General features: G+C 35.7%; 1 protein-coding gene across 5 annotated transcripts in view; it reads left to right on the forward strand.

Annotated features, from left to right (window-relative positions):
• Nucleotides 1–16,459, forward strand: part of Cdh9 (cadherin 9) — a 128,543-nt gene that overhangs the window by 79,349 nt on the left and 32,735 nt on the right. For all 5 annotated transcript variants that reach the window (XM_035440622.1, XM_035440621.1, XM_035440623.1 and 2 more), the window contains 3 exons: nucleotides 10,229–10,523; nucleotides 14,766–14,885; nucleotides 15,338–15,505. In XM_035440622.1, coding sequence (XP_035296513.1) covers nucleotides 10,229–10,523; nucleotides 14,766–14,885; nucleotides 15,338–15,505 — 583 coding nt within the window. The remainder of the gene's footprint in view (nucleotides 1–10,228; nucleotides 10,524–14,765; nucleotides 14,886–15,337; nucleotides 15,506–16,459) is intronic.

The raw sequence follows: 16,459 nt of genomic DNA on the forward strand, positions 1-16,459 counted from the left end.
TGCAGAGATGGCTTAACCACTGAGAGAACTTAATGCTCCCACAGAGGACTGGCGTTGACTCCCAGGATCCACATAACAATTAAAGGCCACCTATAAATTAAGTTATAGAAGATGTGATATTCTTTTCTGATTTCTGCTGGTAATACCCATGAACTAACAAAGGCCTATTATATATGACTGAAGATATTTTTAGAAACAGTGAAAGACTTTGATGATGGCAAATTTTCCAAACAGGGACTATATCAACTAACCCACATGTGTATTCACAGAAGCCTTGGGAATTCACCACTCTGGCTAGAGTACTTCTTGGCAACATAAAGAAGTGGCATCTCTCTTTGTCTGGAGCTGGAAGGTCTGGAGTTATTGAAGGATAGGTGCAAGTGACTAGTGTAATGTGCTAGGTTTTTGTGTGCTGGAGGATTATTAGATGATTCCAATTCATTTTGTTGAATCAATGAATATTTATCAAGCACCTAGTCCATGCAAACCACAAATTTAGTTTTCTGAAACTATTTAGTACACCTTTTCTGTCTGCATATGCTCATTTTTATTTCAGTAAACAGTATGAGAATTAAAAAGTAGGGCCTCTTTCCTTCCTCACTCAAGCTTACCAAGCAACTTTTATTGAATACTGTAAAACAAATTAAATGTTTGCGGCAATATTTTTCTGCTACTTGTTCTCACAGTACAATCTGGTTTGCCTACTATAGGGTCCTTCATTTTTAAATTTATTTATTTAATTTAGAAACGATCTTATTTTGCATATCAATCCCAGTTCCCTCTCCCTCCCAGCCTCCAGCAAAACACCCCCTATCTACCCCACATCTACTCCCAATGGAGAGTGGTGCCTTCCATGGGGGGTCATCAGAGTCTGTCACAACATGAATCTAGGCTGAGAGAGTATCCCTCCATGGGGAACGGCCCCCGAAGAGTATTTGTGTATTAGGGATAATACTGGCTCCACTGTCAAATGTCCCAAACAATGCCCAGGCTTCCTAGCTGGAACCCACATTCAGAGGGCTTGATTTGGTCCAATGCTGGTTCTCTGGCTTTATGACTAGGGTCTTTGTGCTCTCACTTGGTCAGGTCAGTTGTTTCTGTGAGTGTCTCCAGCATGGTCTTTACCCCTTTGCTCATCCCTACTCTCTCTCTACAACTGGATTCTAGGAGGTAGGCTCAGTGTTTAGCTGTGGATTCTGCTTCTGCTTCCATCAGCTACTGGATGATGGTTTTAGGATGGCATATAAGGTACTCATCATTCAAATTGTAGGGGAAGGGCATTTAAAGTAGCCTTTCCACTACTGCTTAGATTCTAGTTGGGGTCATCTTTGTAGACATTTCCCTAGTGTCAGATTTCTCTCTAAACTTATGATGGCTCCCACTATTATGGTATCTCTTTTCTTGCTCTCCTCTATTCTTCCCTGGATTCAGTCTTCCTGATCTCTCATGTCCTCCACCCTACTCCTCTTCTGCTCTTCTCTTTTTCCTACCTCTCTCCCCCTCCCCATGCTCCCAATTTGCTCAGGAGCTCTTGTTCATTTCCCCTTCTCCAGGGTCCATGCATGTCTCTCTTAGGGTCCTCCTTGTTTTCTAGCATCTCTGGAGTTGTGGATTGTAGGTTACTAATCCTTTGATCTATGTCTAATATTCATATGTGACTGAGTACATACCATGCTTGTCCTTCTGTGACTGGGTTACCTCACTCAGGATAGTTTCTTCCACTTCCATCCATTTGCCTGTGGATGGAATTTCAAGTAGGGGGAATATTCAACTATTGCTGTTGGGAGTGCAATCTTGTATGGCCACTTTGGATGTCAGTATGGCAGTTTCTCATGAAAATGGGTATCAGTCTGCCTCAAGGTTCAGAAATTCCATTCTTGGGCATATACAGAAAGGATGCACATTAATACAACAAGGACATCTGTTCAACTATGTTCATGGTGGCATTACTTGTAGTAGCCAGAACCTGAAAGCAACATAGATGCTCCTCAACCAAAAAAATGGATGTATGATCCTTCTTAAGTAACATATCTGTAGATAATGATCTACATTTGTTAATGTCACTGTAATAATAAAACCCTCTATCCCTAATGATATTTCATTGCATATTGCCTCAATATATAGTAAGTATAGATAAATGACATCACTTCTCACATCTTGGTAGAGTATTTCTTAATTGATGAATTTATTTATTATTTTCTCATACACTACTACATGCTCATCACAGTTTCCCTTCCAGCCACCTTCCCAGTTCACTCTTCCACTGTTTCCCTTCATAAAAGAGCAGATCTTCCAGAGTATCAACCAAACATGGCATAACAAGTTACAGTAAGACTAAACACATACCCCCATATCAAGGATGGAAAGGTTACCCAATAGGTGGAAAAGGTTGTAAAAAGTAGGCAAAAATATTCAGAAACATCCCCTGCTACCACTGTTAGGAATCTCACAATAATATAACCAAGCATAATATTATAGAATATTATATGTGTGCATGTGTATTCATGTACACATTTTACATACATATGCATAGATAGATAGATAGATAGATAGATAGATAGATAGATAGATAGATAGAGCAGAGGTGGGGGAGAGAGAGGATGACAGGCTTCCTGAGTGTCATTCCAGTCCATGAGCCTCTATGAGCCTGGTTATTTAACACTGTGAGGCATGTTTTGTGTGTGTGTGTGTGTGTGTGTGTGTGTGTGTGTGTGTGTGTGTGTGTTGTAGTTGGCCTCTCTGTCTTCTACAATACTTCTTCCTCCACATATTCAGGTTTCCCTAAGATATACCTGATATTTTCCTGTTGGTACTTTCATCTACCTTTGTCAGTTGTTGGATGAATCCTCTGTGTTAATGATTATGCTTAAATACAGTCTACAAGTATAGCAGAATATTGTTAGGAATCATTTTACTTTATTTATTTATTTATTTATTTATTTATTTATTTATTTATTTTGCCAATCATGTTGGGTTTTGTCTCTAGGCTATTCAGCCTCTAGTTCCTGGCCCTCCAGCCAATTTCAAGCATGAGTGCCTTTATGGGTCATGTCTCTCAATTTGGACCAGTAGTTTGTTAGCCACTCTACAAGTTGTATGCTCTATTTACCCAAACAAATCTTTCACACAGGGCAAATTGTAGTTAAAGATTTTGGGACTGACTTGGTGTCCCAATCACCCTCAACTGGGGACATTTTCTATTTACAAAAGATGGCCAGTTCAGGCTCTGTGTTATCTGTTACTAAGAGTCTCCATTGTATAAATTTTCTACAGTATCCCCTCCCCAAAGCCAACCAATTCTACTCATCTCTCTCAGTATTTTTCCCTCCTGTTCATATCTTAACCCTTCCCCTGTCCACCCCAAAATCTATTCTACTTCCCCTTCCCAGGGAGATGTGTCCATCCCCCCTTGAGACTGTATTATTTACCATCTCTGGATCAGTAGATTATGGCATGATTAACCTTTAATTTATAGACAATATCCACTTATAAGTAAGTACATACCATGGTTATATTTCTGCATCTGTGTTACGTCAATCATAATGTTTCATTTTTTCTACTTCTAATCTTTTCCCAAAAATTTCATTATGTCATTGTTTTTAAGAGTTGAGCAATATTTCGCCATGTAAATTTATCATGCTTTTCTTTTTTCTGTTCTTTGGTTGAGGGACAACAAGATTGCATACCTTGATAGAGGGTGTTCTTATGGGCTTAACAAGAAATGTGACACTAGTATGTTTCCAGGAATCCATAAGAATGACCCCCAACTAAGAATCTAAGCAATAGTGGAGAGACTTCCATAAATCCTCTTCCCCAATAATGAAATTTATGGCTATCTCAAATGCCATCATAAACTCTTCATCCAGTAGGTGATGGAAGCATAAGCAGAGATTCACAGCTAAGCACCAAGCCAAACTCCTGGAATCCATTTGTAGAGAGGGAGGAGTGGTGAGTAAAGGGGACAAGACTATGCTGGTGAAACCCATAGAAATAGCTGACTTGAGCAAGTGGGAGCTCACAGACTCCAGGGACTTCCAAACTGACAGTGTGGAAGCCTGCATAAGAAAGAACTAGGCCCCTGAATTTGGGTGTCAGTTTGGGGTGTCTTTGGTAGTCTATGGGGCCAATGTCATTGGAATCAATATTTATCCCTAGTGCATGAACTGGCTTTTTGAACACATTCCCTATGGAGGGATACTACTTTCTCCAAATATATAGAGGGTAGGGCCTCACACTTGCCCCAAATGATGTGACAGACTTTGATGATCCTCCATGGGGGGCCTCATCCTCCCTGAGAAGTAGATGGTGGGTGGGATGGGGAGATGGTGGGAGGAATGGGAGGATGGTAGAGGGGGGACTTGGATTGGTATGTTAAATAAGATTGTTTTAAATTTAAATAAGAAATTATTAAAACATTAAAAATGCCTTAACTATAAGAAAAGTTTCAATGCAATCCCCTTCAAAATTCCAACCCAGTTCTTTACAGACATTGAAAGAGTAATACTCAACTTCTAATGGAAAAGAAACCAGGACAGCAAAAAACAATTCTGTATAGTAAAATATCTTCTAGTGATATCACCATCCCGTATTCAAACCCTACTGCAGAATTATAGCTAAAAAAACTAACAAAACAACCCCCAAATCCCAGAATGGTAATGACATTAAAAAAGAGACATTAAAAAATCCAACTGTATCAAAGATGCAAAAATAAATCCACATACTTATGGACACATGATATATGACAAAGAATCCAGAAGTATACAATGGAAAAAGAAAGCATCTTCAACAAATGGTGCTGGCATGACTAGATGCCAACATGTAGAAGTACAAAAATACATCCATAGCTATCACCCTGCACAATACTCCAGTACTAGTCAGATTGGGAACCTCAACATAAAACCATGTGTATTCAAGATGATTCTTTCTAGTTCCATCCATTTGCCCTCACATTTCATGATGTTATTTATTTGTGGTAGCTTGGCCCCAGAAAGACAAACATGGAATGTACTCACTTCTAATTGGATATTAGTTGTCAATTGAAGTAAAACCAGGCTGCAATCCACAGCCCCAGAGAGGATAGGTAAGAAGGAAGGCCAAAGGATGGATTTCCCTTGGAAGGAGAAATAGAAGAAATATCCTGGGTAAATTGGGAGCAGGGGTGGGGAGTGATATGGAGTGGTGAGAAAGTGAGGGATTGGGTGGGGCAGGTTAGAGTGCCATGGAGGGGGAGAGTATTGAAGAGGTGTCTTGATGCAATGGGGCACGTTTTGCAGTTAGGGAGAAATGTGGGGTTAGGGAAACTCCCAGGAATATACAAGGATGACCACAGCTAAGACTCCTAGCAAAAAATGGAGACGGTGCCTGAACTAGCCTTCTCCTGTAATCAAATTGATGACTACTCTGATTGTCATCCGAGAGTCTTTGAGGTTCTATATTGTTTTTTATTTATTAAAGGCACTGCAGATCAATATGACCAAGCAGACACACTAGTTAGCTATAGAATCAAGGCAGTGGTGATACACACCTTTAATCTCAGGACTCAGGATTAAGAAGTAAATGGATCTTGGTTAGTCCTGAACAAACTGACTATAGGAAACTGAGCCAGTCCTAAAAGAAACATCTCACAAAAAGGTGATCTCAGCATTTGGTATCACTTGCCATTAATAACAGCACTAAAGAGGTGGTTATAGGAGTGATTTGGCTTTGTGGAGGAAGGAATATAAGGAGGAGACAGGAACTGAGAGCTTTTGCCTCGGAGGATTCGTGGTGACAGGATTGCAATTTCAGCTGGGTAGAATTAATATCTACTGGCTTGACTACTTTGCTTTTCTGATCTTCAGCTTGACTTTAATAAATCATAAACAAATTTAATAAATCACCACGTCTTCATCCAATAATTGATGGAAACTGATGCAGAGTGTCACAGTCAAGCAGTGCCAGAGCTCTGGCGGTCCTTTTGAAGAGAGGAAGGAAGGATTCTATGAACCAGGGGGACGAAGTTCATAATGGAGGAACCTACAGAGACAGCTGACCTGAGCTAGTGGGAGTTCAAGGACTCTGGACCAAAAGCTAGGCAGCCTGCGTTGAACCAACCTAGGCCTTCTGTGTGTGACAGTTGTATAGTTTCTTCAGCTTGTGGGTCTTCTAGCAGTGGGATCGACACCTGTCTCTGGCGCTTTAAGCTGGTTTTTGGGAACAAATTCCCATACTGGGCTACCTTGCCAACATTAGTATATATTCCCAGTACTCTATGAAAACTCATTTAGTATTCATTCTCATCAGAAAGTATTTCCCTTTGATACTTGATGATAACTATTCTTGGTGTGTTAAAACTGGAAAGATAATGATTTTTGCATTTTTTCATATCTCTTGGGTATCTGCATGCTTTCTTGCCTGGTGATCTCATTAGACTATGTATTGATTGGAAGATTTGGGGTATTTTCATGTTTTATATAATGTAGATATTAATTCCCTACATTATAAATAGATTCCCTGTTTCATGGAATCTATTTATTTGTTTTGTTCCTGAGTTACTGGTACAATTTACAATAATATTTGCTTATGGCTGAATTTTGGTATGTATTAGCCTTCTGTTTTAGCTATCTCAGATTTTAAGGCTTTAAATTAAGGTTTTTGATCAATTTTGAATTGATTACTACACAGTGTGAGATATAGGGAAGTATCTTTGATCTTCATCATGTGGAAATATTTTATAGATTTGTTTAAGAGCCTTTTCTTCTCCAAATTGTGTGTGTGGATTATTTTGTATTTGTAAAAATAAACAGGTTGATATGGGATATTGGATTTTTTTCAAGGATATCTGCTTTACTACAGTGGTTAACATATGTGCTTTTCTGCCCTTTTGTGCTTAATAGGTGCAGCGTAAGCACGTTTCTGTGAGAAACCTAAGTAAATAAAAGTTGTTATTTTATCCAAAATGTTTCTCAAATGAGACAAAAAGTAATAGTTTGAATTAATGTATTTCATAATTCCATTTGCTTGTTTAATTTAACTTTTAATTTAAGCTGTTTAAAGAAATATGTGTAGTTTTACCCAGTGAACTTTCCATTTTCCTAAAGAATCAAGCAGTTGAATGTGCCTTGATTACTTATTGATTCTCCACACATCTACTGTAAAATATCTTATTATTTTCTACTGATTTTGTACTAGTTGAATGATTTAAACAATAATTTCAAGAAATCTTCCAGTACTTCCAAGTATTTCCAAGAAATATTTAAAAATTTCAAAACAATTTCACTTTGTGGGTTATTTTTTTACTTTCTTTATAGGGATGTTTTTGTAATGTATCTTTATTTTGTCTTTAATTATTTTAATTAATATTTTTCTGTAAATATTTTAATTTAATTTTAGAGCAGTTTAAGATTCATTGAAAAAAGTAAATAAAAATCAGAGTTCCCATATAATTTTGTAACGTACTGCTTGGACTTAGTTTCCTGTTTTATAGCTTACATTAGCTCCATGGTTTCATAGGTAATCTGCCAAGGGTATCACATGACTAGAAACCAGTTTATATGATTTAAATAATAATTCTTTTGTATTTCTGCCTCATATGCTATGACAGAGGTGCAGCTGAATTTTATGGTTCTAATAGTGTCCATTTTTATGTGTTATATTTCTGAATGTCTTCTTTGATCAAAAGAGGTCAATGAGTTTACAATTGAGGTTATTATTTTCATAAAATTTCTTATGATATTTATGCTAAATAAATATTTTCCAAGTATGTGGCACTCATTTAAATATGAATAATGTTTTGACTAAGGAGTTGTCTTTAGTATTTATAAAATTTAGAAAATGGTATTTTTATTCTTGTAGATAAAATGATATTAGATAGGTGAATTTTGTCAACAGGAATGCACTGCTATGCTTCTGTTATTGAGTAATGAAGTTACTGGTCAAGAACAACTATGCTTGAGTTCTGTTGAAAGTTTCATTGTATGTTCCAAGAAAGAAGTTATGTCACATGTTTAAATGTAAGGGAAAAAACCTGTATTAGAATGACTCATTTGTGAAATGCAGATGTGTAGTCAACCTTCAGTAATGATGCATTGGTGGCTTACTGGCATATTAGTTCCCACTGGCTACAGCTTGAGATTTATCAGCTACTCTAAAGATGACCTTGATGCACCAGCATCTGTTTTGCTGAACATTGACAAAAAAAAAAAAAAACCCTCTTCCCCTGGTGCCATGTCCACTTTCTTCATGAGCTTATTGAACAAAGACTTTGCTGTTCATTTCATTGATTCATTTGCCTTGTTGCAACTGAGGGGAGGGAAGTGGAATTTTGACTTAGGACTTAATAGGACAAGACCATCATGCTGGTCAATGTAAGGTAGCAGGTGTGTGAGAGAGCTGATCAAACTGTATCTGCTTTCAGGAATCAAAGAGGGTCATGGAATTGAATCCAAATTATCAAACACCCTAGGTCCACTGCAAGTGACTCATTTTTTTTAGCAAGGCTCTAAGTCTTCAAGATGCTACCACCTACAAAACAGTGCTAACAGTTGGGGATCTGTTGTTCAGATGCATGAACATATTGGAGGCATTCATATATGAATGAAAATGAAGGACATGACTGACCCTAGGTATGGTAGAGGAGATTTATTGTAGATATGAGGGAGAGCATAGCTAAAGGCATCTGGTTCGAGACTAAGCATGACCTTAAACTGGTGCATGTGAGAAGAGCGGCTAGACGAGAGGCGAAAACCAGAGTAAAGAGTAGATGAAAAGGCTGGATAACTAAAATGCTCGGTTATATCAGAAAGGAAAATGGGAAAGAGCAGTACAGCCCCTAGACTTTGGAACTTTAGCAAAGATGATAGTATGTGCCAGCCTAATCAGAACATTTGGGGTCCAGCCCCAAGTCCTGCTCAGAGTTCAGAGAGGAAGCAGGAGCCAGGAAGGACTCAGGATGTCTTGGGTGGAAGAATCTCCTATTGCATGCTTTTCTGATTCAATGTCTTTATGCTTCTGTTTCTATTCTAATTCTCCTGTCCTACTTCTAATTCCTGCTCACTTCTTCTTCTTGCTTCTTTTTCTCTTTTAAATGCTCTCTTTCTCCCAGGAGCCTTGAAGCAATAAAGAAATTCCAAGAGTTACTTTTCATTTGTCAAAATTACATTCCCTGGGTAAGGGATAAGGATTTGAGCCATTGCCTTGTCAAAACTACGGTTTCACTCAATACAGAATGGCCTGATTATTGTAGTTCACTTGTTTTAACTAAGTAGTGGATTGTCTATATATTCATAATTATTCTTTATCATTTTTCATCATTATTATTTTACTATTAGGGATTCATCCTAGGTTCATTTAGGCGTTGTTTTACAAGTGAATTCCAACCCCAAACATGAGCTTACTTTTACTGAGAAGTTATCTTTATAGAATAAATTAATTAATTAGAATAGATCTTAATTTTTATTTAAAACATGACATATCCACAACGTGTTTAGCATCACTTGAATTTTCAAATGTTTATAGAGAAGATCATCTCTCATATATGAGAAAATGGTAGTAGAAATAATTAAAGTCTTACTGTGAGTGTACCCTCTCTGAGGAGTGGATACGTAATGGGGTGAAAGCAAGGTGGTGGGGGGAGGATGAGACAAGGAAGGGGGAACTGTATGGAAATGTAAAATTAAAAATTAAATTAAAGAAAGAAAACATTTTATTGCAAATTATTTGACATTTAAAGTACTTCCTCTTTCTGACTAGCTCCCATACATACAAAGTATTTTGCGGGTTTATGTCACCAGGGGAGAACACTAAGTAACAACTAAAGAATTAATTATACAGTAATTATTGGAATAAATTGTAAGTGCCTCGTGTTATATCTTTGAGTTTATTTCCTTAAAGTGAAATTCAGATTGATACTTTAGACACAAAATGGAGTCAAAGTTATTTTCCTCTTTTGTAATAAAGTAGAGGCTTAAACTTTGGTAATATTCCACTCAAAAGTATATTTCAAACACTAAGTTTTGAAGAACTGAAGTACCATTTATTCTAAAGCCCATCCAACCGTGGGGACCAACTATAACTATGTAATATTTTAAGAATAACAAAATCTGAAATGTTTAATGTCCCTTGATCTGAGGTATGTGTTCAGATCATGATTGACATAATATGACATGGGGGGAAATTAGTGTATATCAAATTGTTTACACTGTAATGACCACCCCTATATTTACAGTATTTTCTTTCCTATTCTTGGAAGCTCCACACTGACCAAGATAAAGGAGATGGAAATTTAAAATACATCTTGACAGGAGATGGTGCTGGCAATCTGTTCGTTATAGATGAAAATACAGGAGACATTCATGCTGCAAAGAAATTAGACAGAGAAGAAAAATCCCTGTACATTCTCCGTGCCAAGGCTATCGACAGAAAGACTGGGCGGCAAGTAGAGCCAGAATCTGAATTCATCATTAAAATTCATGATATCAATGACAATGAGCCAAAATTCACAAAAGACTTGTACACAGCCAGTGTTCCTGAAATGTCTGGAGTTGGTAGGTATCTACTAACACATGTACACAGCATGTTTACTCTCATATTTCTACTAAGAAATTTAGAGGCATGTAATTGTATACGTTCTTCTTTCAATTTCAGAGCCGTATACAGAGCCTTTTATTTTAGTCAAACAACTCCATTCCAATTATTTTCAATGATTAATGTGTCAATGTCTCCTTTTAATTGTAACTTACTGAGTGAAGATGTTTGATTCCATTCGGATCAACACCGGCTCTGTCATTTAAATGAGCTGTCCTGTAGAATGCATGGCTGCCCGAAGGGGGGAATTAACTATGTCAGCAGTTCTTCTCACATTAAACAGAAAAGGAAAACTGTTGTATTTGACAAATTGTTTCTACATAACAGACTCATTTCATTATCAAAACAACCTTATTTTATAAATATGAGAACTAGAACTTTGCTGCCCATCCTGTTTATTAGGAATTCAAAATTCAAAGGAATTTAACAACTGAATGAAGATCAAATAATATAAAGCATCATTCTAAAAGTCACAGATGTGTGCTGTGTATCTGTGTGTAATAGCTTCTAATTGGCTTTACATGCAAATTAGAAACAGTCATTTCTCACAGTTCTAAGACTGTCCCAATTTTAAGCACCACTGATTAGTATACCACTGTTCTAAGACTGTCCCAATTTTAAGCACCACTGATTAGTATACCAAATTACTACTTTTATGTGTGTTAATGCATTTAATTATCTCAATGTGTAATAACTACATTCTATAAAAAGAGCAAAATATTGTCTTAAAATATTGCTGAACTAATACTACTTAAATGCATAATATGTAAGACATTTTTCTACATCTAACATTACTTATTTATTAGTTCAATATATATAATAGCATAATAATGTATGTTTGAATAAAAATTCCTATTATCAAAAATTAATATTTTATACCTTTCTACTGAGAGGGTGTCATGGTTATTTTTTAGTGATGTAGCATGTCTATTCAGAGGAACCAAGAGTTCGTGAAGAAGTTTTATCTTGTGTAACTCGGGTATTTGAGGAAACTGATATTCTATCTTCTCTCCTATTTTTCATTGTTATAACATAAAAGGGATTTAGAAAAAAAAAAGGAGACTTTTCAGATCACAAGGCCCTTGCACATTATATGAGTAAATGGGTATTCTTTTGTGGTGTTCTTATAACATCAGACTGTTAAAATTTCCTGGATTGATTTATATTTCCCTGGCATTAAGTTAATTTTGATTTACATTACAGAATTTTATGAACTTTCATCTTAGAAGAAATATATGTAAAATTATAACCTCTGGATAAATTATCAATTTTGAATTGAACTGAATTATGGTTATATAGTTTAACTTTTGAAAACCATTGTTTTTATGTTATTTTGCAAATTATTTTAAATATTACTCATCCTTTTATAGATTCTTCCATACATAGAAATATAATAAGCATGATTAGGTTGACAGATATCTTTGATTATTAGAATATTTGATCAGAATTATTTATATTGTCATGTACTTTAAACTTATTTTTCTTTTATTATTTAAGATTATAATTACATAATTTTACACTTCCTATTCCTTCCTTAAGACACTCCCATATAACCTCTGTTTTCTTTTTTCAAATTCATGATCTCTTTTTTTTGTCTTTACACACACACACAAACACACACACACTCATAAATACATTAGTGATCATCTTTAATTGCTTTTTAAAGTAGCAGAAAGGGGCATGGAAGGGTGGCTCATGGATACAGGACATGAACTCCTCTTCTGGAAGGGGGATAGAGGGGGTAGTTTTGATTTCCAGAACCCACAGTGTCTTTGTCATGGTCTGTAATTTCAGTACCAGTGTGTCTGATGCCCTCCCCTGCTTGCCCGAGAAATCAGACACACATGCTTTCTCAAACAAACATGCAGGCAAAACATAAAAATAAAAAAAATAAAACTAGGTAAAACTTCTCTATCAAATATATTTTTTTGGTGTATGACATTTTGTCCTCTCCCCTATTATTGAAAATAAATTATGTTTAATATATTATATAATGGTTACTATTTCTCTTCTCTCTGCTATTTTTGATAAATATTCTTTAATATCCCACAATTCGTTTTTTTCTTACCATGCATATACTCCATTTCCATGTCTTCTTTATCATATTAAATATTAGTATATATTTTATCATTATTTGTAAAATATAAACAATATATAGACTGAACTAAGTAATTTTAAATGTTATTTTAAAAATATTTGATGATTCAATTCTTCATAACTATCAAATATTGAATTTTTATAGCTGCAAGGGTTTCCCTTAATGCTTATGGATGTTCTGGAATTTTGGGTTTGTAAGGAATATGTTTTGTAATTCTGAGATATGATCTGTTTTATGTTCTAAAAGACCTATCTAGTCCTCCCTACTTAGGAAATTTCAAACTAGCATTCCTTGTTAGTTAATTTTGAAATTAAGTCAAATTCTGATTTCTTCCCATGATAGTTTAGGCCCTTTTTAAAAGGCTCACTGTCTATGGAATCAACAAGTACACCTTTGAGGCTTTTTTTCCTCCTAGTCTATAGGCAAAATAACTTAGAATGGTTTGGGTGAACTCTAGTTAGACTAGCTAGTTCTAATTTTCTTCTTGTAACTTACTGGGTCTATGATATACTGCCCAAAGGCATATGTCCTCCTGTGATATGAAATGTAAGTTTTAATACAATTAAACTGCTAACAATCTGCTAAGGCTCCTCTAATCATCCTAAGGAAATGGCATGGTTCTAGACAATGTGGTTAGTGTCATGACTAACTATTTAAATGCATCCTGAATGTCCAAGCCCAGAGAGCACTTACACTTCAAAGGAAAAAAAAAATATTTCTAACTGATGAAAATTTTAATAGTGTCACTTCTAATTGATACTGTTCACACTTTACTGTTTGTATTAACAATGCTCCCTTCTGATTACCCCAAAACACAAATGCTTAGGAAGAGAGAAGTTGTCCCTTTGATTCTCAAGTTAATTATTGTGGAGAAGAGGTGAGTGTTCGGATTCAGGCATTATGCTGTCCTGCCCTTGTCACTTGGCAGAATGCACTCAGGCAGTGCCCTGGTCAGCCCAGTGTTCCAGTACTACTTGTCTGAATGCAGGTGCAAAGGACCCTTTTAAAAGAAAGACCTCTGCCCACTTATGCTCTCTTTCCTGCCGTTCCCCTGGGACAGGCTGGACTTTTCCTCTCTCACTCTTTTCTTCTGTCCTCTCTGTCTTGTGTCTCTTTACCTCTGTTCCCTTTCTTTATCCCCCTTCCTTTCCCTTTCTAATAAAACTTCTCACTTTAGCTTTTTCTGCCTGGAATGTTTGTCCCCCACCTTGGTCACCCTCACCCACCATGGAATCCACCAAGTTTCCCCATGTATATTATTCCTAACAGTGAGCTGTCCCGGAGAAAGAGGCTACAGAGGCATGTGTCATTTTGAATCTTTAATCCACAGGTTTAACCGAACTGAAATAAGCTTGGTTTGTTAGCTATGGGACCATGAAAAAGACTAAAGGAAATGAAACAAATTCCTTAGAAAAATAGTGCAATGTGTAAAAATTAGGAGATTGTCTTTAGCCATAAAATTTAAATGCTTAAATTATTTTCATTTTGTGGGAAATGAAATTGGTTATACAAGAAATATGAAATTCATAAATTATCTTTTGAGAAAGTTTAATATTTCATTACTTACTATTTATGGATTTACAAGTCACAGTAAATATCCGATATTATGTACAGTAAATATCTGCTACTTCGTTTTTTTTTTTTCTTTTTTTTTACTGGTGTGTGTGTTTAGTTCTGGTGCTTGCTCCCAATTATTTTGACATGATAAGGGTATATTTTGCAATATAATTTGTTTGTTTGCTTCTTTATAACATTACCTCTGTATATTTTGTTAGGTTTATAGACACAGTTCACTAAGATAAAATTGTTGAAATTTTCCTTGCACCTTCTCATTTAGCAATAAATATGTGAATTGAAAACTTGATTTTTATTATGTTTAATGAGAACTTTCCTCATCATGATATTCCCATTACCTAAATTGTCAATTCTTTAGATGTATTCATCTCTGTGATAAAATACATCATGCATTTTCATACCTTGTTAGTGAAGAGTAAAACCAGGGTTTCTTTTCATTTAAGAAAATAATGAGTAAGAAAATGGCTTTAAAATAGTATACAACTTAGAAGAATTGATGTGCCTTTCCTTGGGGTGGGGCTGGGTGCAGGTACCTCTGTCATACAAGTGACTGCCACTGATGCAGACGATGCCAACTATGGGAACAGTGCCAAAGTGGTCTACAGCATACTGCAAGGGCAGCCATATTTTTCAGTGGACCCAGAGTCAGGTAAATACACTCAAGTCTTAGTCTATTACATCTTATTAATATAGACTTGATCTACAATTTCTTCAGGGAGTTTTATGTTTTAAAACCTATCCAGACAATTTTGAATTGCTGCTTCCTACAGTTGCTTTATGGAAATGAAATAAAACATCTTATGTTAACACATCTATTTGATTGCTTAGCTACTCTATCTATTATTTATTGGGTTTAAGTTTATGAGACTAAGATGTCACAGGGATTACTATAATTTTCAGAATAATGTAATACTCAAAGCATAAAGAACATAGTGATTATAAAAATTAATCAAAATAAAAAATGCACAAAATAGAATGTTTTGTGTTTTGTGAATTACATTAAATTAATTTTGGACACTCTTTTATCTTTGGTAAAATGGATATTGAAATGTATAGCTGGGTTTAAAAACTCAGTGTTTTAATTTTCTACTTTTCTTAAAGGCATAATAAAAACTGCATTACCAGACATGAGCAGAGAAAACAGAGAGCAGTATCAGGTGGTTATTCAGGCGAAGGACATGGGCGGCCAAATGGGAGGCCTTTCTGGAACAACCACAGTGAACATCACCCTCACTGACGTCAACAACAACCCTCCTCGGTTTCCACAGAGTAAGGCGGGCTGTACAGACAGAATAATGGGAATATTCCCAAACACACCATTACAACAGAACTAATGTTTCATATTTATGGTCCCTTTCATGAGAGCAAATCAATGCACTCCCTCCTAAAAAGAAAAAGTTAAAATTTCCTAAAATTAAAAAAAGTGATGTTATGTATCCCCAAAGAGGTATGGAAGAAAACAAAACAAAACCAAGTCTCTTTTGCACTTCATGTTTGCCAGCTTTTGATGAGTAAGACAGCTTTGCAGGCTGATGTCCTCACAGTCCCTGTTGCTATTCCACCTTTCAGTGCAACATGGGTAAGAATGTGGGCGCAAAAGTCTGCCTGTTTATATTTGAAGTATACACTGTTCACAACTCTTGGCTAATTTATAAACAAGTATTATAAGCCTTTATTTAATGAATTTTAAAACACAGATTGCATGCTTTGTCATCTCTAAAAACAGAATCTATATTTAAAGAAATGTATGTGGGTTAAATTGGCAGCATCTTAATATTCTTTTGGTTTACTTAAAAAGTCATGATAACTTGGTTATGCTAATATCATACTAATATTGAAATCATCAATTATGTAACAACTTGTTAAATTTTAGAGTTATTTAATTTTCTGAAACTTAAATATCAGTAAATTTCCTTCCAGATGTCACCTAAACTTTCTGTTCAGATTTTTAAAATATAAACTAAATGTATAATTGGGTGATTTACCACACTACAGCTCTGTCACATATCAGGACACTGACAGAAGGTCTATATCTGCTATAACAGTGACAGAATGCTGAGGGTTGGACCATGTACTGAAAGAATGGCAGATGTAGCACTAATTCCTCATAACAAATTTGTGAATTAATTGTTATCATCATTTCCTTGTTTTACTTACTTGGGTTTGACATTAAAGTTTAGAGAATTTAATATAGAATTCCACAGTGAGATATAAATCCTCCCC

This window comes from Cricetulus griseus, chromosome 2 (assembly GCF_003668045.3).
Source record: "Cricetulus griseus strain 17A/GY chromosome 2, alternate assembly CriGri-PICRH-1.0, whole genome shotgun sequence".
Lineage (NCBI taxonomy): Eukaryota > Metazoa > Chordata > Mammalia > Rodentia > Cricetidae > Cricetulus > Cricetulus griseus.